The 26,675-nt window shown below is 41.0% G+C and overlaps 1 protein-coding gene across 50 annotated transcripts in view; it reads left to right on the top strand.

Moving 5' to 3' along the window:
* The window catches only part of clasp2 (cytoplasmic linker associated protein 2), a 75,899-nt gene that overhangs the window by 32,370 nt on the left and 16,854 nt on the right, over nt 1-26,675 (top strand). Inside the window, exons 8-36 of one of the 50 annotated variants that reach the window (XM_038288788.1) lie at nt 25-162; nt 2,313-2,386; nt 2,467-2,559; nt 2,643-2,788; nt 3,191-3,326; nt 3,441-3,511; nt 4,058-4,117; nt 4,472-4,549; nt 4,654-4,821; nt 6,447-6,487; nt 6,855-7,007; nt 8,547-8,570; nt 9,389-9,490; nt 9,679-9,705; nt 10,425-10,451; nt 13,552-13,725; nt 13,855-13,899; nt 14,905-15,012; nt 17,022-17,084; nt 17,641-17,747; nt 17,887-17,910; nt 18,090-18,245; nt 19,773-19,864; nt 19,961-20,024; nt 20,677-20,736; nt 21,008-21,010; nt 21,481-21,644; nt 23,327-23,405; nt 24,857-25,000. In XM_038288788.1, the coding sequence (XP_038144716.1) occupies nt 25-162; nt 2,313-2,386; nt 2,467-2,559; nt 2,643-2,788; nt 3,191-3,326; nt 3,441-3,511; nt 4,058-4,117; nt 4,472-4,549; nt 4,654-4,821; nt 6,447-6,487; nt 6,855-7,007; nt 8,547-8,570; nt 9,389-9,490; nt 9,679-9,705; nt 10,425-10,451; nt 13,552-13,725; nt 13,855-13,899; nt 14,905-15,012; nt 17,022-17,084; nt 17,641-17,747; nt 17,887-17,910; nt 18,090-18,245; nt 19,773-19,864; nt 19,961-20,024; nt 20,677-20,736; nt 21,008-21,010; nt 21,481-21,644; nt 23,327-23,405; nt 24,857-25,000 (2,621 nt within the window). Of the gene's footprint in view, nt 1-24; nt 163-2,312; nt 2,387-2,466; nt 2,560-2,642; nt 2,789-3,190; nt 3,327-3,440; nt 3,512-4,057; nt 4,118-4,471; nt 4,550-4,653; nt 4,822-6,446; nt 6,488-6,854; nt 7,008-8,546; nt 8,571-9,385; nt 9,491-9,678; nt 9,706-10,424; nt 10,452-13,551; nt 13,726-13,854; nt 13,900-14,904; nt 15,013-17,021; nt 17,085-17,640; nt 17,748-17,886; nt 17,911-18,089; nt 18,246-19,772; nt 19,865-19,960; nt 20,025-20,676; nt 20,737-21,007; nt 21,011-21,480; nt 21,645-23,326; nt 23,406-24,856; nt 25,001-26,675 lie in introns of all 50 variants that reach the window. The other 49 variants (XM_038288789.1, XM_038288787.1, XM_038288816.1 and 46 more) reach the window with 49 other exon arrangements.

Below are 26,675 nucleotides of genomic sequence, written 5' to 3'. Positions count from 1 at the left end.
CTGCTTTCCGGCTTCTCATTACAGATCGTAGCTTCGATGATGATGACAGCGTGGACGGGCACTCCTCTTCAGCTCAGGCTACTTTCAAGGTTCCTAAAGTTCCAAAGAAACCTGCAGAGTCCTCCGCCGCACGCAGGCCCAGCGCTACCAGCGGCAAGCTAGGTGCTTTATTTACCTTGGCCTTCACACACCAGTTACATGCCAGTAAAATGAGTAAAGTCTCCAAAAGATAACCCTTAATTTAAATTTAATACATTTTTTTTTTAAAAAAGCTCTAAGAAGACTTTTTTAACTTTAGTCACTGCAATTGTAAGCTATTCAAACACATGGTAGAGTTTTGCCTTCAAATTTTTCCTATGATCCCTCTACTGCTCCAAGGCACTAGAATTTTTTCACATCTTCAGATGATCATCAGTATACGTGCTCTTGGCATTCTGAATAGAGATGGAAAAATCTGATTTTAATATCTGTTATAATTCCAGTGTTAAAGAAAATTCTACATTAGGTATCTGTAACAATGGCAAAGTCCCAAAAAAATGTAAATACATTCAATTCAATTCAGTTTATTTATCATTACAATTTCCCCATTGTGGGACAATAAAGGGATTTTCTATATAGCACCACTTTACAACACATGGCATCTCAAGGCACTTTACAGAGGCAATTTAACCAGATCATACAGCAAGATTGGTTCTATCTAAGGAAAACCAGCTGATTTCATTGACTCTTCAGCAATCCCTCACACCAAGAACGCTTATGGCGACAGTGGAGAGGAGAACTCCCTATTAACAGGAAGAAACCTCCAACAGAACCAGGGTCAGTGTGAACGGCTTCTGCCGAGGCCAACCGGGGTTCAAGGAGACAGAAGTGGATATAGAAAAAGAAGCAGAGATACAAAAGCCAACTGTCAATCACTGTTTTTCCTGGACATGGCCAGGAAAAACGAGGTCCGAGCCAGGCAAACAAGGTCTGAGCCAGCTCCCATGTCAGGGGATGAAAGAGCACTTACAGTTAGTCACAGTCAAAGAAACAGTGCTACACTGAAAAACAGGACAAGCTCCGATATCTATAAACAGGTGTTGATGGCAGCAGCACATCAAATATTTCTCTCCAGGATGGTGTCACTGCCAAACAGGAATAGACCAGATGAAGCTACTATGATAAGAAAAAGCAGAGAGAGCCGAGTGTTAGAGATTGAAGAAACAAATACTGCAGAATGGGAGAATAGAGAGAGAATGAAGTAGAATGATGAAAAAGGGTCCCTTTGTCCTCCAGCAGTCTTGAGCCTATAGCAGCACAAATGGAGAGAATAGCTCAGGATAACCTAAGTTAAAAAAAATGATCAGCGCTAAAGAAGCTGGCCTTCCACACTGTTGTCTCCTATAACAGGCATCTCCAAAGTCAGTCCTCAATGACCGCTGTCCTGCAGGTTTTAGAGGTTTCCCTGCTTTAGCACAGCTGATTATAATGATTGCAGTAGACCGAAAGCCTGTTAATCAGCTTTAAATTAAAATCAGCTGTGCTGGAGCAAGGAAACCTCTAAAACCTGCAGGACAACGAGCCTCGAGGACCGACTTCTGGGATGCCTGTCCTATGACATTAAAGGCAAATTAAATTGAAGGGAAAAGTGAGAGAAAAAACGTTCATGAAGTGCAGTTTTTGAGATGCATCTTTTGACGATAAAGGCCTATTTTTCCTCCCATGCATCACTTGGTAAAATACTGGCATTTTAAGTTTGTGCTCTGTAAGAACATTTCCCTTGGTAGGTTTCTTTTTACTCCATTTGCATCCAAATGAAATTACACCCACACACTCTAACACACCCAGATCCTACAATAATTGCTAGTGTTAGTAGGTTACTATGCAGAAATACACAAGGAAGCTTATTTGTGTAGCATAGTAAAGAATTGTTTTGCTTGGTGTTTGTAGCAGCTCTACATCAGCATCCTTCCTGGTGGATTACACCTTCCCAGCTGGTCCAACTCATTTCATAACGAGTTCATCTTTGAATGCTCTCTTTATTCTCCGTGTTTCCTTTCTTCCTTCTCTCTTCAGTTCCCCCCAGTAAGGAGTTGTAATTGACCTATAGGCCTATATCCTGCAGTAGGATACGGGCCTATAAGACATCCAGACCCTGGAGCATTGTGATTGGCAGACTCATTACTGTCTGGACGACCATTAGAGCACAGTCAGCTATGTCTGACTTGGTGATTTTAGCCGACCTGTGCAGAATTGTTGCTATAAGGGTTTTATTCAGTCTCCAGTTTACATTTGCATGGATTTACTCTTCCTCTCCCCTGTTTTTTCTTAAGTTTCTAAGGAGAGTGCTGGGGCAGTTGATGAAGAGGATTTCATTAGATCCTTTACTGATGTCCCTACTGTTCAGGTACGGTTCGACCATTAGACATTTCTAAATGTTCATCTTTTTATTGGATCACATGTGAACAGTCCTCCTCCCTCTCTTAGATCTACTCTACACGGGACCTTGAGGACAACCTCAATAAGATCCGTGAGATCTGCTCTGATGACAAACACGACTGGGACCAGAGATGCATCGCTGTTAGTTCTTAACCCCATTGTACTAATGGAAGCGAAGGCTCTCACTATCCTGTCTTTAACTGTATTTTGGGTTGTTGTTGCAGCTGAAGAAAATCCGGTCCCTGTTGGTGGCGGGCGCAGCCACCTACGACTGTTTTTACCAGCATCTACGGTTACTAGACGGCGCCTTCAAACTTTCGGCTAAAGACCTGCGCTCACAAGTGGTCCGAGAGGCCTGCATCACTGTGGCGTGAGTTCCTCCCCTGTATTTAAAGAAAATATTTACAGATTGACACAACTCCAGACCAAAGAGAAACGGAGATGGCTAATATTTCAATTCCTACACTTTAGACGGGGGAAATGGGAATAAAGTCGTAAAAAAGAATCAGTCCATCCATCCATCTCTCTCTACTGTCTAAAAAAACCCTCCAGTAAGGATTCATTCTGGATGTTTAATGAATCGTCTCATGATAAATGTGGGAGCAGTAATTGATTACTGGGAAGAAATAATTTAGATTTTCTTCTGTAGATCTGCTGATAGGTCAGTTCGGCCGATGGCTTAAACCCAATGCTCTGATACAAAATTAAACAGCACAGCATCCATGCTGTTTGTGTTAAATTGGGTCTAATCTCCTGTCTATTCCTTATTCAGCCATCTCTCGTCAGTCCTGGGGAATAAGTTCGACCATGGAGCCGAAGCCATCGTCCCTGTTCTGTTCAACCTCATCCCCAACTGTGCTAAAGTCATGGCCACCTCTGGTGTATCAGCCATCCGCATTATTATACGGGTGAGTTTACTCAAAACACTTCCTCTGCCGGTATTTTCCTGCTTTGTTTAGGTGCACCTTTTGTTTGGGAAACCGAATATAAGAGCTTTAATTTCAGATTTGTTGTTTCTGCAGCACACTCATGTCCCACGGCTCATCCCTCTGATTACCAGCAACTGCACTTCCAAGTCTGTGGCTGTGAGGAGGTGAGAAAAACACACACATTAATGCTAATGCACCAGCAGACAGTTGTTGGTGTGAATACCTTTTCGTTCAAAGTTTCAAGACGCATACAAGTTTAAAGACACATACAAAAGCAAAAAATATATATATATATATCAAATCTCAGCGATTGAGTGTGTTATAGTTTGTAAGATGTAATTTCCTAAACACATTGAATAAACACTATTTTGTTGTAAAGTCTGTTTTCTAGCAGCTAGAGTTAGCTTAGCATTAGCTTAGCATCACTGCAGTCGTGTTTTTTTACTGTTTCAGAACTGTCTTTTCCAACTAAATAGTAAAGAAAGACCAAAGCGATTATAAACAAATGAGTCAGAGGTCATTAACACAAATAAAAGTAAAAATTGCTCATGGTTAAACACTTCTGGCAATGATTCGAAAGATGCTGTTAGCCTGTGACTGCAACAAGGTGATCTTGGGTTATTTGATATCAGCTGTCGGTTTATGATGATGCTGTTATGATGTTGAGTGTTTTTGTGTTTGGTTGATTAAACTAAATGTGTAATCTGTAGGCGCTGTTATGATTTCCTGGACCTTCTCCTACAGGAATGGCACACCCACTCTCTAGAAAGGTGAGGACACGAGTTCAGTCTCAGTCTGACTTATTAACAGTTATTTAGGTCTTAATTGCAGCACCTGTAAGCGCATGTTTGTTGTGCAAAACTGTTAGCTAGAGTCCACCCATTAATGTTAGGTTTGATTTGATAATTGACAAAAAGGTCAAATTATTCAGTTGTTTTAAACTTGGAATAAATATATATATATATATAGAGAGAGAGAATGGAGCTGTGAGTTCCTACAGTTCAGAGAGGTTGAAATGTCATTAATTGCAGAGAGAGATCTGCAGGATTCATGTGAATCTTTCATAAATTTTAACACTTTTTTTCCACTTGGCCTCCTTATTAATTTATTCATTTCTGCCCCAGACACACTGCAGTCCTGGTAGAGAGCATCAAAAAGGGAATCCGAGATGCCGACTCAGAGGCCAGAGCGGAGGCCCGCAAGTAAGACGGAAGCAGAGACATTCCTGAGAAGGATTTACCTCTCCACCGTTTATTAGTTTTGTCTTTTTTTTTCTCCCTCCTCACTTGATGTTTTTCTCTTTAAGGGCCTACTGGGGTCTGAGGAACCACTTCCCAGCAGCAGCCGACGCTCTTTACAACTCCTTAGAAGCGTCCTACCAGAAAACGCTGCAGCCCCACCTGAAGAGCTCCGGCAGCGTGGCCTCACTTCCCCAGAGTGACCGCTCCTCTTCTTCCTCCCAAGAGAGCCTAAAGTAACGAATATTCAGCTCTGTTCATCTGTAGCTTAGTTTACACGTTTGAGCACGCTGAAACACTTCAGTTAAATCTTTGCACTGCAGTAATTTTAGAGGAAGGGGATTGACCCAATTTCTGATCTCTTACGCTATGGAAAGTTTCTGTTAATCTGCTCTCAGCTTGGCAGATCTTCCCTTCCTTTAGTATGTGAGCGAATTCACATGGTCGTCCCTTTACAGACGTACCTCTGTATCATCATCCTTTCTAAACCTGGCATTGAAATTTAAACCAAGCTTAATTTACTTCAAAATTTCATCATAGATGCATGTTGCTCTAGACCATCAGACTTGACAGCAAATACAAAATAATGCTGCACTTTATATACACATAGGGATTACTGAATCAGTGGGACATGGTGTGGAGGTGGTCAGAGTGTTGTTCTGCTGATGTGTAATAAAAGCACTTATTAGTTATTCAGTGACCTTCAGGTCATTAGGTCAGAGGATTAGCACAGGTATCACTGAAGATGTTATTTTTTTCAGGTATTGTTGTCGGGTGTCAATTTTTGCAGCATCTGGATGCAGCTTGTCAACTCTTTCCTCTTTAGCTCCGATAACCGGGGTTCTGCGGGTCATTAAAAATCATTAAAAGTCATTAAATTATTTTTTTTTTATAAATTAAGGCCTTAATTGGCATTAAAGTTCATTAAATGTGATCATCGTGGCATTAAAATGATTCGGAAAAGAAGCTTGAGGCGGAGAAAAGGCTAGAGAATGGGGGAAAATGCAAATTTGAACCAAAGTTGCGGGAAAACGAGGAACTCGGGACATGGCTGCAGCCTGTCCATGGTGAAGATGACGAAGGATTTTGCCGTATATATCTATGTGTGTATATATGTATATATATATATATATATATATATATAAGTCATGGGAACTTGTTGATGGCATTAAGATTATTTCTAAGAGCATTAAAAGAACAATAAAAAGCATTAAATAAGAGTTACTCATTCATGTATAAACCCTGGATAAGGAGCTTCTGATATCATCTCTGGTTCAAAAGTGACTTAACACAAGAAAAGCAGAGAGCTGTAGCTGTAGCTGCTGCTGTGTGGTTTATGGTAACCCCCACTAAACTTTAATGGGCGTTGCTTCATAATGTGTTGAAGGCTTCGGTCATCCATGTTGCTTGTGTATGTTTTATGCTCGAATGCAGGAATCATCTGTAGTGGCTGACTTTTCCCTCTTAGATGGTGCAGGTGACTGTCTGCTGGACAGCCATCAAATCAGCTGTCATTTTTTTATTTTTTTAGAGTAACGGGCAGTTTCTTAATTTAAAAACGTGTTTAATGGTCACATCCACAATTTAAATCCGTTCTTTTATTAGTTATAATTCATAATTATGAAAATGTACATAAAAAAACACTTGAAATGTCATATTTTGTGTTAGTAGAATCTATATATATATTTCTCCAGTAGGATATGACAGCCTGTGTTTAAATTTAAGGAAGTAGAAGATGGGGAGCATAATGTTACAGGGCGGCTGTATTTCCCCCCGTCTGCTTAGAGGGGATTTAGTCTTTTGATGGTTTTGTTACTGTTGTTTTTTGCGCTCTAACCCAGTTTCCTCCCTGTTTCCTCAGCCGTCCTCTGACTTCCAAGTGGTCGGCGGGTCCAGGTCGAGGTGAGTCAAACAGCCTCACAGAGGAGCCTCAGTCAAAACCCAAACTTATGTTCAGATTTCTCTCACACACAGTGAGGCAAATATCAGCTCCTTCAAAATCCTTTCACATCATTTTCATCTCCATCATCTTGCGTCCAGCTGAAAGCGCTCGCCTCCACATGTGGTTTTCTATTATTACACAGTTGGACTCATACACTGTGCTGTATGTCTACTGGTGTTTCTGTATGCTGTGGTGTATGTGTGGTACAGTGCCTGCATGTGTTTGTGATGTTTTTTTTTTTGTTTTTGTTTTTTTTTGTATATCCCGTCACCCCCCATCCCGTTATTTCTCCCATCAACACCCACCCTGCTCCTGCCGTCTCATCAGTCTCTGCCAGTACGAGGGGTGGGGCTTCGTCAGTGTCCCTGCAGCGTTCCCGCAGCGATGTGGATGTGAACGCAGCAGCGGTTGCTAAATACCGGAACGTCGGACAAACCAGGGGAGCGAACCGTCTGCCCCCCGGCTCCTACTCCTCTCTGGGTAAGGGCTTTGTCAGGAAAGTTAGATGACTGATCAGACAGTGCAGGCTTTGGTCAGCACACGCTTAGCAGGAAATGATGCAGAAGGATGAAATCTCAATCTAAGGAGGCTTTTAGATCACTACAGGGGGTAGGTAGGTTGTTAATCAGATAAAATCCATTAAAGCTCAGGGATGAAGCCGCTCACTCTCACTGTTCGGTGCTTAAACCGCCTTTCCTCTTCTCTCCACCTGCACGCTCACCTGTTGATGTTCAGTGCATGTTCTGTAGACCAACATTATCCTCCTGTGTTACTTTTCTTTGTTTCAAACTGTATGCCTGCACTCTTTGATTAAACCTCTTCACACTTAGTTGCATTACAACTACAATCTGTAATCTGTGTTTTAATGTCATAAACCAGCGTAAACTCTGTCTGTGGAGTGAAAGATAAGGGACCTGATTTTAAAAAGGTTGAAGTATTCGAAAAGTTTGTCATGCATTCGCATTAATATAATCAATAATATATCTGTAAACAGCATTATGGAGACCAAGAAACACAACAGGACAGTTTGGGGAAGGTTTAAGCAGAGCTGGGGGATAAATGAATATCCCCAGTTTTAACATCAACGAAAGGGTATGGAATAACTGCAGACCTACCAAAACATGGCCGCCCACCTTGGCAAGACTTGGCAAGGGGCGCATTAAACAAAGAAGCAGACAATAGTAGCTAAGCTGTAGCTGAGAAGTGCAACTTCTGGTGCCTAAAAATAATTAGGCACCATATAATAATCAGTAGTTCACACTAAAAATCCTCCCGTAATGCAAGAGCTGTAAATTGAGCCTATGTGAAAATTGGGCTGTAAGAGGTCCAGTTCAACACAAAACAACTATGCAATGATCCTTTAATAAATCCTCCTTGTCATTTACATGGTGTTGGCAGCATCATGCTGTGGGGATGCATTCTTCAGCTCTAAGCTTCTAAGGGGATAAATGATGGCGCTAAATACAGGGCAGGTTACAGTAGAGGTTTCATGTTCCTGCAGGATCCTAAACACAACCAGGGCTAGAAATAAATGCTTTGGTGTTATGGTCTGTCACCATGCCAGACCTGAAACCACAAGGACATATTTAGCAGGCTTGGCTCTTTCTAATCATCACGTAACCAGTCAGACTGAGCTTGGGCTAAATTACAAAGAGGAATGAGCATAGATATCAGTTTATATATCAGCTTTTTTATTTACAGTCACACATTTGGAAAAAAACATTGATCTCTTTTCTTCCATTCCACAGTCTCTAGTTTGTCTTGGTCTGTCACAAAAGAAAGGTTTGCTGTTGTAACGGACATCTGCACCATGCTTTCTTTGATCAAATGGTCTTTTACTAATGAACTTTGTGTTCCTCTCTTTCTTTTTCCTCTATCTGCCTTTTTTCTGTCCTCAATTGGGTTTTTCCCCCCTTGTTTTCACATCCTTTGTTTTTGTTCTTTCAATTCTTAATCTTTTATGTTTGTATCGATATATTTTTCCTCTATTTTTCTCTTCGTCTCTCTTTGCTACTTAAGATGATGCCTCTGATAAAACGGATGGTAAGATCATCTCACTCTGCCTCATTCGGCCTTCCCCTTCAATCACTTCATCCCAACCTATTTAAACTAGCTTGCCCACAGCGCCCTCTGCTGTTCATCTTGTATAGATGGCAGCTATCTTCCGCTTTTGATATTTAACCTATAAGAGGAAATCTTACCCCTTAATATTTGCATCAAACGGCACCAGTCAGTCCTTTCTATTTTTATTGGGACAGGCAGGATGTGTCGTGACACCATATGACGTCTTATACGTACAGCAGAGAAGGTGGAACCATAGATTTACAATCTGCTCCCACTGGCAGGTGCCTCTTTGATGGTGTTTTAGGGACGATTTAGCAGGAAGCCCCAGTTAAATTAACTGCTTATTTCTACTTTTGTTCGTAGAGATCCAATTTTATTTTTTTCTCCTTTTTTCATAGTGTAAAAATGAATAATAAATAGTAACTGCTTAAGCTGGTGTTGTAGTTCTTCTCTCTTACATAACTAATATAGCTAAAGGGGAATCTCTCAGAATCCTGAAAATTAATTTTCTGCTATTAACAATAAAAATAATTGGCAACACTTTCATAATGGTGTGTTTTAAGGTTATTTACTGATTAAATCATCCTCATATGTTGCAGTAGTTTGTAGCTTTTCAATCAGTTTCAGGTCATTTTTTTTATCTGCAGCTCAATCATCCTTGCTATATGCATCTGCTGCTAGCTAAATGAGAATGTTTAAATGTGTACATTTCAGCTGTTGCTTCTTGCTTTGGGTTTTGTTCTGCTGCAGGCAGTGTTTTATAGAAATAAATGGTTGCTTTCCTTTCTTACAAGCAGGCCGAGCTCGCACAAAGCAGCCCTTGACGACCGCCAGCAGCGTGTCGAGCCAGGTGGACTCTAGAGGGCGCAGCCGCACTAAGATGGTCTCCCAGTCCCAGCGTAAGTTCTTTTCCATCCCATTCAGTTTAAAGCCCAATGTGAGTGAAGCTATCTGTGACGTTACAGAGGTGATGAAGTGTGAGATATATGCGGTGTTTCCTTCCCTCTAAGGCTCCGATTGTGTAGTTTCACAGTCTGTTGGTGTCATGGTAACGATAAGCCCAATGTATATGTTCTTGTGCCTTCAGGTTCCGACGAATCCGATTGCACACCAGGTATTCTATCTGTTTGTCGGAGTGTGCTTGTCTTTGTGTCCCACAGTGGGGATTGGTGGCCCACCCGCTACTGCTTTCATTCTGATCCAGGCGTTTCATACAAAGCAGAGTGTTTGTATTTCCCTCTGCATGCAGTGTCTCATCACTGATGTTGGTGTGGTTAACATGTCGTTTTTCTGCAGCATTAGCGTGGATTTAAGAAGACTACCTTAGCACTGGGAAAGCATTAATCTCTTAAGCATTTTTGCTATTTTGTCCAGTTTCAACTAGGGAACTGAGTGTATTTTATTTGGATTTTAGGTGAAAGACAAGAGATGTTAAAATTGTTAGCTAGAAATTCAAAAATGATCAGTTTGAAAGTACTTACTGGTAGACAGGGCTCATTTTGATCTATAAAACAAGGTTTGAAGGTTTTCTCTGATGTGAGAGAGAATTGAATGTCCTTGTTGTGACAGGTTGTCCAAACATGCACTGCTTCTTCCCAGTCAACCATCTGCAGCTGGTTCATTCTGTCTCTGCTCTTGTTTTCCCTTGAACTTATTTGACTAACATGCTGAAGCTTCTCTAACATTGCTGCTTTGAAACACAAGGATGCGCTCCCATTAAGCTCTGCTTCCATAACGCTTCTGCATTAACCCATAATTCATCTGGTTTAACTTGCTCTTCCTTGGCCTCCCTCTTTAACCCCCTCCCCTCTACCAATGGGCTTAATGTATCAGGATCTCAGTCTGCTAACCCTGTTGGTGGTAAGGCTACAGCACTGCTTCTTTTTCTTTTCTAAACTCTACTCTGTTTGGTTTCCTTTGCTTCCCTTTTTTTTTTACTCACACTCACATAATAGACTGCTTTAATTTTTCTGCACTGCTGTCAAGGCATGCTGGGATATGTAGTTGCAAATTAAGTTAATGTTATTGCTTTCAAAAGCCTTAATATTTGCACCCACTTCTGTTTAGAACGGCTAACGATTTATTTATTTTTTACATTTTTTTTCTCTCATATCATTGTCTTTTAGTATAAATAAATTAATAAAAACACAATCAAGTAACCTGATGAAATAGTAGGAAATGTGACATCTGAGCTTGTATGCACATAGTTTTGTCTTTAATATGTGTAGGTTGTGTTTGTTGGTGTTTATTGGCACTAATTTGAATCAGTGTTGTGTGTGTTTGTGTGGATTGAGATCAGTTTCTGTGTTTCACACAGATAGCCTGTTGTGTGCTTCCATTATCAGAGTTTACTATGAGATTAAAGACCAAGCACTGGCACCTTAGACCCTCACCTGTTTGTCTCACGGGTTGTAGTACAGCGAGTCGAGTTAAACACTGTGTGGGCTGAGCACTCGGAGACTGGATCCCCAGGGGAAAGAGGATATTGGATTGTAACATAACCGTTATAATAGGTTTTAAAAAATCTTCAGTTTCATTATATCTTTGGAGTATATTGAATTTGAATGTAATGGGATGATTTAAGAAGTGTAACATTTCTGATGTATTTTTATTCAGATGAAGGATTTTGCGATCATTTCTTATCTCATTGTTAACTTAATGTAGCTCTGCTAACCCCAGGAATCCTCTTTCCAATCACGTTAAACACTGTTGTTATCTAAAAGTATTTATGGAAGCTTTTATATTTATAAGACCCAATATCCCGTGCACCTACTGGCACCTGTTGTAAAGATGTGTGAAAAGCCTTAAAATGACCGTAGCTTTCATGGCACATGAGTAATCTCCTGTAAACTTTGAAGAACGCAAAATAATTTTTGACATTTTGGAAGGGTGGAGCTTTGATAGATGGATGTTTTCCCTGCTCACCTGTACTGTGTTTCTCTGTAGCTTTTCTGTCAGGACTTAAAAGGGGACATATTTTGCTAAATGTTTTTTTTTTTTTTTTTCTCCATGTCTTTGTCCTTTCATTTTGGTCACTTTCGGTCCAAGAGAAAGCCCAAGCACCAACAAAAAAACCTAAAACAATCCAAGATTTTTGAGAAAATGAGCTGGTTAGAAAAACAAACCTGCTGAATATTGCATCACAAACCGTGGGCACTGCTCCTCATGTACTGACCAGAGCTGAGCCTATCCCCTCACCTACCTACCCATGCAAAGTAAAACTGTAAAATATAACTGATTACATTTAGTGGTGTGCCACTAGCTCAGCCACCGATCTTAATCGGCCGATTTACATAAAAAAGTGTGATGGATGATCACCGATCGCTGTCCTTTGTTACGGATCGGAGCAGCCTGTAGAGCCCCCTGCCTGCAGAGCATCTCCCTCTTTCCTTCACACTGCTGAGCGCCGCAGCAAATCCTGAACACCAGTATTTAAGAATACTGTGAAGTTTGCATCTAGCAATGGAAAGATTCCTCAGCGGTGAAGCACGCAAAATGCATCAATTCACCACATAAGTGACATTTTAAAAAAAAGCAGTTGACAGAGGATAAGATATCAAGAGTCACTGCAAAAAAAAAAAAGACTGCAAGTAAACCAACACACAATGCTTCTCCCAGTAGCATCATGGTCATTAAAAAATAGCCTTTAAAAATGATTTAATAGCAGTGAAATAATTTGGTTCCACCGACTGCTCTCACTACATAGCACCTTTCAGCTCCATCCGAGAGTGGACGCCCACAGCAAAGGTCTCCTTAAAGCTGCAGGATAGATCTTAAAAAAAAAACAAAAAAACTTTAAACTGACTTTAGCTGTGTTTAACGTGATGCTGATAACCTGTGGGAGAAAAAAATCAAGCTCCTCCACTTCTTGTGTCTGGAATACAATCAGTCAGGAGGAATAGATTCCTTACCATTCAGGAACTGCTTGCTGTTTATTCTCAGTTTGTCCAGCAAACGCCGCCGAAGACCTGCAGTCGTGTTTGTTGATTGTTTGTTTTATAATACCGTAATAATAATTTAACCTTATTGATCTCACATTGAAGAAAGAAAGAAATTTACCTCCACATTTAACCCATCAACTTGGGGAGCAGGGGGCTGCCATCGTGGGGCACCCGGGGAGCAGTGTGGGGTTAAGGGTCTTGCTCAGAGACCCAGGGTGGCAGTCTGTGGAAGAGGGGCTTGAACTCAGAACCTCAGCATTCTAAGCTCTATGCCCTAACCACTAGGCTGCCACTCCACCAATATAGATATAGATCCAACATTCTTGCATCTATATTGTGAGTCTAATTGTGTAAATATTGAGTTGGGTAATGTTCAGAGCTACAGCCTATTTCTATAAACATGATAAAGCCCTCAGAGGGATTTTAGTGCAAAGAAACTAATGAAGATGTTTTTTTATTGGTAGCAGACCTAAATGTTTATTAGGAAGTATTGTAAGTCCCCTTTAAGTGAAGGTAATGAGAGTGCATTTATTTTCTGTGCTGATTTCTTTGTGTTTAGTGAATATTATCCTACAGTAATTTCCAGTTCACAGCTTAAAATAAGAGAAACTGCCCCACAGCATAACACATCCTACACCTTACTGTTCATTCTTTTTAGCCCCAGACCTTCTTGAAGTGGTCTCCTTCTACTAGAGGGAACAGATCCTGTCTAAGTTCCAGTAGCAATTATCAACAAAATTGTTTTTTTTTTCTGACAAAATTCCAAAATAACCTTTTGTCTTATCGATCAGATGTAAAAATTAACATTGGAGATTTTCTTTTTTCAATCATCTTTGATTACACTCATTTATTTTAAGTGTTTTTTACACATCTTTACCTCTGATGATGATGAGTGCAGAGAAGCTGTTGTTTACATTTACAATATTGAAAGTGGGATAGCTTTTATAAAGCCTACCACTGAATGGACAGAGCTCTGACTTGCCTCTCTTCTCTCTCTGCCCTCCTTCCCTCTCTCGAAGCTGGCAGTCGGAGTGGCTCTCCTGGTCGCGTGCTGACCACCACAGCTTTGAGCACCATGAGCTCAGGGCCTCACAGGGTGCTGGCCGGAGCCGCAGGGGACGGACACAGACGCAGCCGCATCCCGCGCAGCCAGGGCTGCTCTAGGGACTCTTCGCCCACTCGGCTCTCTGTCGGTGAGTCTGACATGTTTATGCTGTTTTCTGTGACAGTTTACTGACGGGATTAGATATGAAGCCCAACTCATTGTTTTAGTCCGCTCAGTCTCATTTTCTCCTCCTTCCCTTGCTTCCTCTGTCTTCTAGCTCCTTCTAGCTTTAGTTCAAACTACAACGGTGCCAGCAGAGGAGGTAAGGCTCTATTTCTGATCAGACCCTCCTAACCAATCTATCCACATCTTGAATCATCCAGCATCCCAGTCCGCTGGCTTAGCTTCATAGACCTCCTCTCTCTAATTACTCTGACTTCATGGCTGTTTGTTGTGGTGATGGGCGCCACATAGCCAGATGACCATACCTTATGGACACCCTTCCTCCTGTTCATACTAATCACCAGCATTAGTGGCTGTTTGATAAGCGCTCACAGGATCATCCTAGGTTGGATTGCCCAGGGATGGCGCAGTACATGCTGAGGACAAGCAAAGCAGTGAGCAGAGAAGATCCTCTCACCCACTTGCTTTCATTGCTAAATCCACCTTGAATGCCACTTTTGTTTCTTTGTTTTCTCCTAATCTTTGTGTTTAATGAGGGGAAAAGAGATCCATTCTCTGAATGTCTGACCGCCGGCCTCTGCAGGCTTTTTGCTTCTTAGAAATGCATCTCATCTTTATTCTCCCATCAACTCTGGTTGAGCTTTTCTCCTGAAGAAAAGCCTTCCCCACAGCATGATGCTGCCGCAGCCATGGCTCATCATGAGGCTCTAGAGTGCAGCCCAGCATAATGTGTTTTAACAGCATCAACTGTTTGATCGCCACGTCTGCAGTTTCTGAATTGATGCAATAGTTTAAAAATTGAACCTCATCTTACAATAATTTGTCATTTTTTTAAATTAAGATATTTAAGTTTGGTTAAACAGAAGGAAATGTTTAAAGTGGTGTTAATCTCAGTCTTTTGAGATGGAGATGATATCGTTGAGATGCTTTCTAAGGACCAGTCAGCCTGGCTCATGGTTTCTTGGTATCTTTGTCTCATTTTCTCTTATCTTAATTCGGGTACTTCTATACCCTTTCCCTTTTTCTGTTTGGATTTCTCTCTTTGTCAATATTTTTTGTCGTCTTTAAACCACTTTCCTCCCTTCCACTTTCTCTTCCGCTGCTCTCCTGTCCTGTCCTTGGATGTACGGTTGGGTGGCCTTAGCTCGAGGCAGTCGTATCCCTCGGCCCAGTATGAGTCAGGGCTGCAGCAGGGAGGCCAGCAGGGAGAGCAGCCGGGACACCAGCCCCGTACGCTCCTTCACACCTCTTGGTGAGTAGCAGTAGCAGGCAGCTGTCAGGAGGGAAGGTGCATGGAGGATTAAGTCGAGCAAGTCTTCAGACATGGCAGCATCTTTAGCTCATAGACTGAGTTCTTAGCCTGTACATAGGGAGCACTGTAAAAGTCTTCCTACGCCTTAAACTTTTTCACATTGTGAAGAAAATCTGTCATGTATTTCTGGGGGAGATTTTACGAGATTGAGCGAAAAAAGTAGCTTTTTTAATTCAGGAGAGTTGGAGAAAGATATATAGCTTTTCAAAATTTTCTTACTGTTTGAAATAAGAAAATGTCTGCCGTAGAGTTTGGTATCCATTGAAATTTCAAAAAAAGATTAAATTTTAATTCTCAAACTTTAGAATCGAATATTTTAGTTTCAATCCCATCAGACCTCAAACTGGATTACTGTTATTTAAAAAAAAAAAAAAAACACTTTATACTGGTACTTGAATTACATGAGTGTAGTTAAGCAACATATTGATACTAGCATTATATTAACATTCATCAGCAAATAATAAAGTAATAGTAGTTACAGGGGGCTATAAGGGCTAAACTTTTTCCTTTATTTTTGAAACAGTTGTGTAAAGTTTTTTTTGGTAATCCAGTCCCTAATCTTCCGTGAATTTGTATTCAGCCCTGGATGGATGGAAGCTCAGAGAGTCAGATGGATGGATTGATGGTGGGATTACTGGTCATTCATTGAGCTGCATTTCCATCAGATTGCTAAAGAATGATAAGGCTGGGCAATGTGGCCTGAAATTTTTCTCACAATATTTTGTGGTTCTTCTTGATATCAATCAAATTTACGATAAAACACTATTAATTCATTCTTTGAAGTAGAGGTAACTTTATAGCGATGACTACGTGCTACAGCAACCATAGCTCTATGATTACAAATATTGCTCAGGACCAAAGAAATACAGATTTAAAATAGGCTTCTTTAAGACTCCAGTTAAATAAAATGTTTTTAAAAAAGTGTGATTTATAACACTAGATGTATTAACCACATTTACTCATATTCTTTGAATTTACCAGTGTCCCAATGGAAAAAAAATATGAAAGAAAAAGAAGAGAGATATTTAAAAAAAAAAATCAAAATCACCCATTTTTTATTATTTAAATCATTACTACAACTTTATCGTTTAGGCGATAAATCTATAATCTATTTCTATAATAAATACAAATTCATCATGATAATTATAAAGGATGCGAAAAATTTCCACGCCTACAGCATGATGCTGCGTTTCCATCTTAGTCCACTCTGGAAACATCTTCCGGAAGCAAATGTCAGCCCTTAAGGATCCTCTGCGTTACTTGTAGAAAATTTTTCCTCTCATGGATTTCTTGCAGCCAATTCAAGTTTCTTTCCTTTACTGTTTTATACATGTCAGAATCTCCCAGCTAAGCTGTAGCTCTCTGTAGCTCCTGAGTTACCATGAGCCTTTTGGCTGCTTCTGATTGATGCCCGTCAGTGTAGGATGAATGCCAGCCATGTCTAGATGGGTTTGCAGCAGTTTCCTGCTCTGTCGATTTCAATTGGTTATAACTTCAAACTGCTACACCACTGCTGTCTTCCTGATGCCTTTTGCTCAATAACACTCACTAATAAACCTTCACAAATTAGATGAATGGGTTGACTCCATTTATAGTTGTTTGACTTCTTAAATCCAGCTGCTGCAGATTTTATATTTGAGTCTTGAAAAAAATCACCAACTAGATGCAGACTTTCCATTATGTTGGAGTTCCACATACAATCTTCCATAAATAAACATTCAAAATGTGAGAAAGTTTAGGCCGTATTAATAACTTTGCAGAACTTTGTTTTGTAGTTTAAATGTAATGGTTTAAAGCTAGAGTAAAGCAGGAGAACAGACGTGTTTATGTTTAGCTGCCTTTCCTTCTTTGTTCACATGCTGCACTCAGTGTGACGTTCCTGCCTGGTTCTTACTTGTTTGCTTGAGTGGCTGTTAAACTCTGTGTGTGTGTTTTAATCTTGGTTACAGCCACTAGGAGCTACTCCCGCTCCACCGGAGCACTCCACACACCTGACGCTTTTGGGGCTGCAGGTGAAGGCTGAGTACATCTATTTCTTTGCCCTTCATCCCCCCACCTTCTTGGCCACTCGCTATTTTTCTTTTTATGTTTCTTTTACTCATTTTTTTCTTTGTCATTGATCTTTATTTTTCATTGTTATTATTATTTTTGAACGTTTTGCTCTAGGATGTTGAACCCCTCCAGTGGAATCGCATGCTTCCGCCCGTTCAGTTTCCAGTTTAATAACCGTTTTTTTTCCAGTTTTGTTCATTCCTTTCTTTTTCTTTAGCTTTGACCCCTGTCTGCAGGAGCACCAACATGCATTCTTGTCCTTTTAAGTCATCCTTTCTCCTCCAGTGACAAGTCCAATGTCGTCTAACAAGTCATCGCATTAACCTACAGGACTGACTCTCAGGATGATGATGAGTGTGATGTTGTGTGGATGTTGATGAGCTGTTGTTGATGAGAAAAAGATTAATTTGTGGATCCGTAATTGAAGACGGAGAGCATAGAGGTTTATTAACTTGCCATGTTCACGTTTTTAATAGATCTTCCCTCCTTTCTCTTTAACTGTTTCTCGATCTGCAGGATCGGGTTATGGCATCAGTCATTCCAGCCGTCTTTCTTCCTCAGTCAGTGCCATGAAGGTCCTCAACACTGGCTCGGATGTAGAAGAGGCACTCGCAGATGCGCTGGTACGTACGGTACATCCGCAAATGTAAAAAATGAAGCACATTCCTTCAACACAGTAATAAATGAGACGGCTCACATTTCTCTGGGTGCATGTCTGCGTGTTCACTAATTCCCGCTTTTACCTCTGTTTAATGCTATCAGCTGTTGGGAGACATGCGATCTAAGGTCAGGTTGTCCTCCTGGATCATAACAGTGTGTTGTTTTGTTTCGTTTGTCTCTTAGATGTGCTTGCATTCTCCTTCAGGATTAGTTTGTGTGTATATATATATATATATATTTTTTTTTTTTTTGCCGTTTGAGATATAAATTTTTATCCCTCTACACTCACTCTTTCTTTCGTGCAGAAGAAGCCAGCACGGCGGCGGTATGAGAACTACAGCATGTATTCTGATGATGACGCCAACAGCGACGCATCCAGCGCCTGCTCCGAGAGGTCCTACAGCTCGAGGAACGGAGGAGCCATCCCCACCTACATGAGGCAAACTGAAGATGTGGCTGAGGTCAGCAGTAGGAAAAGAATGATTTTAGCCTTAGACCAGCTGGAAAATGCAAATAGTTTTGAATTGGAATTAAAATACTAGTAAAATATAAAAATTCATGTTTGCTCTAATGGAATGTTGAACAAACAGGTTATGAAGACCAAGGAAAACACCAAGCAGATCAGGAAGAATATTTATATATCAAACAATACCCAAAGCTTCTCATGGAGGATTGTTTAATGCATCGTCTGTAAATACTGAGTTTGGACAAATTTAACAAAGAAAGTGATACCCACCTAAAAGGCCAGTAACTTCAGAGTAGCTGCAGAGGTCTGCAGCTCATGTGGAAGAATCTCTTGTTGGTTACAAAACTCTGAATAATGGAGGATGCTTCTAAAAAGAAAGCCTCAAAAGGTCCACGTATCGGACATTTACTATAGGTGGTCACATAAGACCAAAAATGAACTTATTCGTCTACAGTGTGACGAAAAAACTAAACTATAACAATGTGCATTTTTTTTTTTTTTTTTTTTTTACAAATGTGCACAAATTTATGACAATTTTCTGCTCATTTGGATAGGCAAATTTTCGTAAATGCGGTTTTTCGGTTTAATAAGAAATACAATTAAAATTGCACAGGAATAACGTTCACACAGAAAATACTATGGCAGAGGTAAAAACATGATATATATCAATATATCAGTCACGACTATTGGGCCCCATCATCGTCCAACTACTCCTCATCTTTTTACAAGGCATAAAGGTCTAGTAGCAGATCATGTGACTTGTGGGATGCAGAAAAATGTTTTGCCATTGCAGTATTTAAATTGATATAATAATTTGGATTTTTATTTTTTATTTTTTCAAAATTGCAGTAATTCCTCTTAGGAGATTTATTTCCATAATTACAAATTGTGCAATATGAAGGTTAATGGAGGAACAGCTCCAGTGGTAGAAACAATGTTCATTTTGCATAATTTTTCTTTGTTATAAAAAGGAAAAAAAAAAAAAACAGTCCAAACACTTACATTCTTCTCTTTCCACCTCACAATAACTCATTACTTTGTGTTAGTCTATCTCAGGGCTCTGCAAACAATGGCGCCGAAACCATAAGTGGATCTTTTGACACTAAACAACAGCTCTTCATCACTTTGCCTAAAAAAATTGAACAGCCAGCTAATTTAAGCAATAGATATACTAACCAATGCATGTTTTAGCATTTTCTTCACTGACTAATTTTATTGAATTTCCCAAAAAATGGACTCCGTATATATATCAAATACATTTTTTTTTAAATAGTTAAAATCCTTTTTTTTTTATATAATTTTTCTGCCAACAACTTGCGATGGATATGTCTTAAATAGAATTTATCTTATGAACAAAAGGTTTTATAAAAGCTCTTATGAAGGATACAGATGGTGCTTCTGATGCAACAAATGGGAAAACATAATTAAATCCCTTTCCAGACTGCAGAACAAATTTAGCTATGGTATCAATGAAGTTAAACTTTTATAGACAGATCTCAGCCTAGCTAAATGTGATTTCCAGGTGCTGAACCGCTGCGCCAGTGCCAACTGGTCTGAGAGGAAGGAAGGACTTTTAGGCCTACAAGCGCTGCTCAAGAACCAGCGCACACTCAGGTCAGCTTGAGAACGCACACATATGTGTTTTTAAAGATGAACTCAAGAAGGATCTGGATGTCAATGTTATTTATTTATCTTTTCTCTCACTAATAGTCGGGTCGAGCTGAAGAGGTTGTGTGAAATCTTCACCAGGATGTTTGCAGATCCTCACAGTAAGGTACGAATCTGTGCATGACCCAGACATAAAAAATGCACTCATCACACTATAAAGCTCATTATTCATCCACTTCATTTTTTCTGTCGGCCTCAGTTAACTTTGTTTATCCCACCATCCCCCACTGTACCGGATTCTGCCAAATCCCAAGCAGAGTTGTACTTCTGTCAGCGTGCACACACTCACTCCAGCAATCACACTAGACACCGATCTGGAAACCTAAAAAAATGGGATAAACAGGAGAAAATGTGTTTACAGCAGTGGATGTACTCCAAACATAGACACTGGCATGCAGACTGTTTCCTAACAGCATGCCGTGCCTGATTTGGTTGGATTTTTTTTTTTTTCTGCCGTGTGACCTGAAACTCTCCGCCGTCCTGTTGGGATTGCTCTGTTCAGCACCCCACCCCCCACCCCACCACCCAAAAGTTTGCCCTCTTACAATCCTGACTGCATATAAAATTCAATCACAGACACACACACACACACACACCAATATTTGGGCTGCCAGCTCTTCTTCTCTGACTAACCAGCTCTGGTTCGCCCCCCTCCCTTCCCTCTAACACTGCCACCTTCCTTTCGGGGCTTTGAGTGCTCCATTGCCTCACGCTTCCCTTCCACTCGTTTGACGTTTTGACGATTTGATGAATTTCAGCGAGACTCCGGCAGGGTGTACGGCACGGCAGAATCCGGTATAAGCTCAGCCTCCTTCAAGGTACCGCATCTCATCATGGGTGTCTCTCCTACCTCCCTGCTCCTACATCTACCCCCCCTTTTTTTATTTTTTTTATTTTCTACCTGTCATGTCATATGTTTCATATCTTCCTGTTTATTAAAGTGCACAAAACGTTTCCTCAGATGTGATATAGTTTCAAAGACGTTTTTCTTTTTCTTTGACAAAATGAGATCAAATCTGGTTAGGATGCTAACAGATGTGTGTTTCTGTCTCCCTTATGCCACCCCCCCCACCCTGGAACTCTCTGTAGAGAGTAAGTTTGGCCAGTCAGTGTTGCTGTTTTTATCTAACAAAGTGGAGATCTGCTTCATTAATCTGATTGGTGATCGGTAATCAAGGTTAACATCCACTAACCCGCCTAAACACTCACTGTCCGGTTGAAATCATCTACGAGCACAACAAGATGGTTGCCTCGGTTACCGCTTAACCTAACTGGATCTAATTGTCATCAAGTAGACAGCTCATTGCATCTGTTTTTTAATGAGGTGACTGATGTTGTTTTGGGTGATTATGTTGAATCGTTGATTGGGAATGAAGATGATCTGCTGCAATAATGGATAAGCACTAACTCCAACATGGGAACTAATGCTGTTTTTACGCCATCCCAGCTGCGATTAATCTGTATGCATGCGCCTGTGTGTATCTGTGCATGAACTCGCTTGTTTTTGAATGGCTAAATCCAGGGCAAATTAACCTTTACGCTGTATGTTTGTGTGTGTTAAGGTGTTCAGTATGTTCCTGGAAACCCTGGTGGACTTCATCCTGGTCCATAAGGAAGACCTGCAGGACTGGTTGTTTGTCCTGCTCACGCAGCTGCTGAAAAAGATGGGAGCAGACCTGCTGGGCTCTGTTCAAGCCAAAGTTCAGAGAGCTCTGGACATCACGAGGTAGAGCCATTAGGTCACATGCAGGCCCACACTGGAGCCCAAGATGAAAGACTGATTAATGAATGAACTACAGTGCTGCTCAAAAGTTTTATTAAGAGTTTTAAAATAAATAGAAAATATAGCAAAGACATTGAGAAGGTTGGAATTAATCATTTGTATTTGAAATATTTTATTTCGTTCTTCTTTTTGGAGCCTTTTAAAGTCAAATATAAGCACATATATGATGATTCAAGGCAAAGCCTTCTCCTCTGTGTGGGTTCTGTCCACTTCCTGATGTCACCATTATCCCGCCTCCTCTAAAGGATAAGGACAACTTATCTAGTGGCCAAAAAACAGATTTTAATGACATAAACTATAGCTAAAAAGAAAAATTCCAGTTACTGTGCAGATTAGCTAAAAAGTTAACCACTTCTTCTCAGAGCCAGAATAATTAGGGTTCTACCTTACATCACCCATCCCGGGTCAGAGAAAGGGGCCGTTTGTTTCAAGTGTGGGCACAGAGCGGTGAAGGTTGGTGCTTGCTGGAGGGGGCGGGTATTGACAGCTCTACATAGGCTCATCACAGCCACTGGTTTTCCAGGACAGGAAGGGGCTGGGAGCCCCACATTGGGTGCGATTCTGATAAAGGAAGAGCATAATAACAGGTAAAAGCTCAACAAAGTATATTTGGCAAGATGTAAGACCTGTAAACTTTGATTTTATCACATAATCCTCTATCTGCAGCAATTATGACCCTGTAGACCTCCTAGTTGTCAATTTGTTGAGCTTATCTTACCCCATACTACCTGAACTACCTCCCACAGGTTGGATTGACTTGATTTGCACTTCTTACCCACCTTATAGCTAAGCTCCTTCCACAACAGCTCTTTAGGTTTAAGATCTGGTGCCCATGCTGCCCACTCCATCCTAGACAGCATATCAATTAAATTCAATTTCATTATATACACCAAAGCATCATGTTTCCTCCATCGTGCGTGACATAAGGCTTCAAACGCTCCTCCAGCATCTTTTCGTTTGAACTGGGTCTCATAAATGTCCTTTATCATCAGAGCAGCTCAATGCTCCATAAAACCTTTTTCAACCTTCCTCTGTGCAGCACTTCTTTCTTTAGCCCATCTTTATCTGCATCCTGGATTTTATTCCATCTTTAATCAGAGCAACAGTTTTCAGCTGGGCTGACAAGCCTGTGTGAGATTTTTATTCTTTAAGCCTGATCAACGTGGCCATTGAAAGACAGCAGTAAAGATTGCTGGAAAACGGCCGTTTCCTGCAATACCAGCCGTTTACCAGATTAACAATGTCTAGATTGTATTTCTAAATAAATTAATCCTATTTTATTTCAGGAAAATTTAGCTTTTTATCAAAGGAAATGAACATTTCTAAGTGACTCCAAACGTTTGAGCAGTAATGTAATTTTATTTAGAACAGTAGAGGTTTAAAGAGTGCCTGGAACAACATCACAATTGCGCCCTAATGCCAATAAATGGATCATGGTTACTTTAAATAAAAAACAAAAGTGTAGAGATGCTAAAAAAAACACACAGGGATTAAAGATCTGTTTAATTATTAATAAGTCTAACAAAATGTTATCAACTGATGGTTATTTTTTTCTGTTGGGTTTATTTATCTGCTCTCTTTTGTGAATTCAGGTTCATTTATTTGTTTTTTTTTCTCTTTTCCAGGGAGTCTTTTCCGAATGACCTCCAGTTCACGATACTTATGAGGTTCACGGTGGACCAGACCCAGACGCCCAGCCTCAAGGTACTGAAGGTTTAGGATAATGTGTGCTGGAGTGTTTGAGTGGACGGGGAGTATGCACATGAGGCTGTAAAAGATTGGCCATGGTCACTGCTTGGATTAACAGAACTCAGTAGCTGCCCATCACTCTGGCTGTGCGTCCCAAAAACCCTCAATCCTGGACTGTGATTGGACGACGACGCCTTTTTAGAAACTCATCCAGTTTCCACCTCCGTGTCCCTGTCCTTCCTTATTCCACCCACCCATCCCTCTGCTCCTTTTCTCTTTTTTACTTCATCTCCTACCTTTCTAATCTGCTTCATCCCCTTAACTCCTGGCTTGGGGATTCCCCTCCTGCACTGCACAATATTTCTATAGTTAATTCTATGGGGCAGAAGACATGGTTATAAATTCAGCTGGATGCCTGGAGGAATTCCACATTGCCCAACACGTAGGCTTCGTCTCTGATTGGCTAGCAGAGATGACCAGAGGGTTTATTTACAAGTTGGAGAAGTTTAGAGTTTAGTGTAGCAATAAATAGCAGTATGTGAAAAGAATATTTCTGTTTTGGGGTTTTATTCTCAATTTCTTTAATCCTGTAGAAATATCTACTATAGTTTCATTGTAGTTTTTCTTATTTATATGTTAAAAACATGGTGAGAAGGACACATAAAGCTGGAAATTGATTCATTACACCAAAGAAAATCAAAAGTATTCAGGAACTTACTTGATTGGTGTATTTTTTTTAACATGATTTGCAACATCAAAAATTTAAGCTCATAGAGTCCTATCTAGTCCCAACCTCCCATTCCTTTCCCCCTGCTCCTGCCATACTCCCTTCCATCCTCTGTCTCCCTCTGCCCTCCCCTGTCCCCGTTCCCCTATCTCCCCGTTGATTGACGCGGTGCTTTTCCTCTCTCTCTCTGAAGCCTGTACGGAGCTCGTGTTGCGGGCGAGGCAGGGGAGGGTCCGGGGTAAAATTGTTTCCCCCCAGAGCGCGGCGCCACGCTTGCTCTCTAGACGAGCAAGCCGCAGCCTGGAGCCAGTCCTCCCAGGTCAGTGCGCTCCGGGGGGAGCAATTATGTGGCGCGCACGGCGCTGCTTAGTGGTTTGGAGGAAGTTCTGGCCCTTGACATGCAGTTGTAGAGACGGATGAAATGAGGGTAGGAGTGAGTTGTGACGTGTGCAGTGAATGTCGACATTTATTATTTCCTCATCGGACATCAGGTCTAAAGCTGATATTTCTCCATCCGTTGCAAAGCATGAACATGGATTCTGTTTATTTTAATCTTTTCACATGGATTTTTAAAATAATTTTTTTAATTTTCAGACCACTAAAGGATCCTTTCTGGTTTTATATTCTCTCTGAACAGCGCTGCTCATATGCATGTGTGGTTGTAATGTTATCTCTGTGTATATTCGGGCTACTTTAAGCCACCCTCTTGGTGATCTATGTAAACGTGTTTGTTTCGCAGGTGAAAGTGGCCATCCTAAAGTACATCGAGACGCTGACGCTGCAGATGGAAGCCCCGGACTTTGTGAACTCCAGTGAGACCAGACTCGCCGTTTCTCGCATCATCACCTGGACGACTGAACCTAAGAGCTCAGACGTCAGAAAGGTAGCGTCCATCACCCACGCAATGACTTCATGCTTGTGGAAGGACTGTATTCATCAAGTCTGAAAGTACAGATTGAGGGGATTTAGTTTTCAAATGTTTTGCTACAAAAGTCACTTTTGAGGGCTGTTATTATTTCTATAAATATTTCTTCTCTCAGCAAAATTATCAGAACCCTGCTACACTGCTAAAAAAAATAAAAGAAACACATAAACAATGCAATATGACTTCAATAAAATCAAACTTCAGTTAAATCAAACTGAAAGCAATGCTGATATTCAAATTCAAACAGGTGGAAATTATTGGCAATTAGCAAGACGCACTGGGTATAGTAGTGGTTCTGCTGGTGGGGACCAAAGACCACTTTTCAGTACCTGTGCTTTCTGCCTGATTTTTTGTTCCATTTTGAATGTTGGTGGTATTTCACACTCATGGTAGCATAAGAAGAACTCTACAACCCACACAGATGGCTCAGGTAGTGCAGCTCATCCAGGATGGCGCATCAATGCGAGCTGTGGCAAGAAGGTTTGCCGGGTCTGTCAGCGTAGAGTGCAAAGGCTGGAGCTGCTACCAGGTGACAGGCCAGTACACCAGGAGACGTAGAGGAGGCAGTAGGAGGGTAAAAACCCAGCAGTAGGACCGCTTCCTCTGCCTTTGTGCAAGGAGGAACAGGAGGAGCACTGCCAGAGGCCTGCAAAATGACCCCCATCAGGCCACGAATGTGCATGTGTCTACACATATGGTTAGAAATCAACTCTGTGAGGATGGTATGAAGGCTTGACGTGCACAGAGGGGGGTGTGCTCACAGCCTAACAGCTTGCAGGACGCTTGGCATTTACCAAAGAACACCAGGATTGGCAGATTCACCACTGGTGCTCTGTGCTCTTCACAGATCAAAGCAGGTTCACGCTGAGCACATGTGACAGAGTCTGGAGAGCAATCCGCTGCCTGAAACATCCTTCAGCATGACCCATTTGGCAGTGGGTTAGTAATGGTGTAGGGTGGCATATCTTTGAAAGGCCACACAGCCTTCCTTCTGCTTGTCAGATGTAGCATGACTAACACTAGATACCAAGATGAGATCCTCAGACCCGTTGTGAAACAATATGTGTGTTTGGCCCTGGGTTCCTCCTAATGCAGGACCATGATGGACCTCATGTGGCTGGAGTGTGTCAGCAGTTCCTGTAAGATGAAGGCATTGAAGCTGTGGATTGGCCCACCTGTTCCTCAGACCTGAATCCAGCTGAGCACATCTGCATCATCCAGGAGTTGGTGGATGCTTTAGTCCAGGTTTGGGAGGAGATCCCTCAGAAGACCATCCACCACCTCATCAGGAGCATGTCTAGGTGTTGTAGGGAGATCATACAGGCACTTGAATGTAACAAAAAATACTGAGCCTCATTTTGACCTGTTTTAATGATATTACATCAAAGTTGGATCAGCCTGTAGTGTGTTTTTCCTCTTTTAATTTTGTACGACTCCAAATCCAAGCCTCTGTTGGTCAATACATTTGATTTCAATTGATGATTTTTGTGTGATTTTGTTGTCAGCACATCCAGCTTTGTTCAGAACAAAGTGTTAAATCAAAATGTTATTTTAGTCTTCCTTTTATTTTTTTTTAGCATTATATTTAAAAATGATGCATCAGGCTCTTTTTACGTGTAACATATTTGATGCT

The sequence above is a fragment of the Cyprinodon tularosa genome, unplaced genomic scaffold, assembly GCF_016077235.1.
Source record: "Cyprinodon tularosa strain WSP-4 unplaced genomic scaffold, ASM1607723v1 ctg26, whole genome shotgun sequence".
Classification (NCBI taxonomy): Eukaryota; Metazoa; Chordata; class Actinopteri; order Cyprinodontiformes; family Cyprinodontidae; genus Cyprinodon; species Cyprinodon tularosa.
This window is presented reverse-complemented; position numbering and strand designations above follow the sequence as displayed.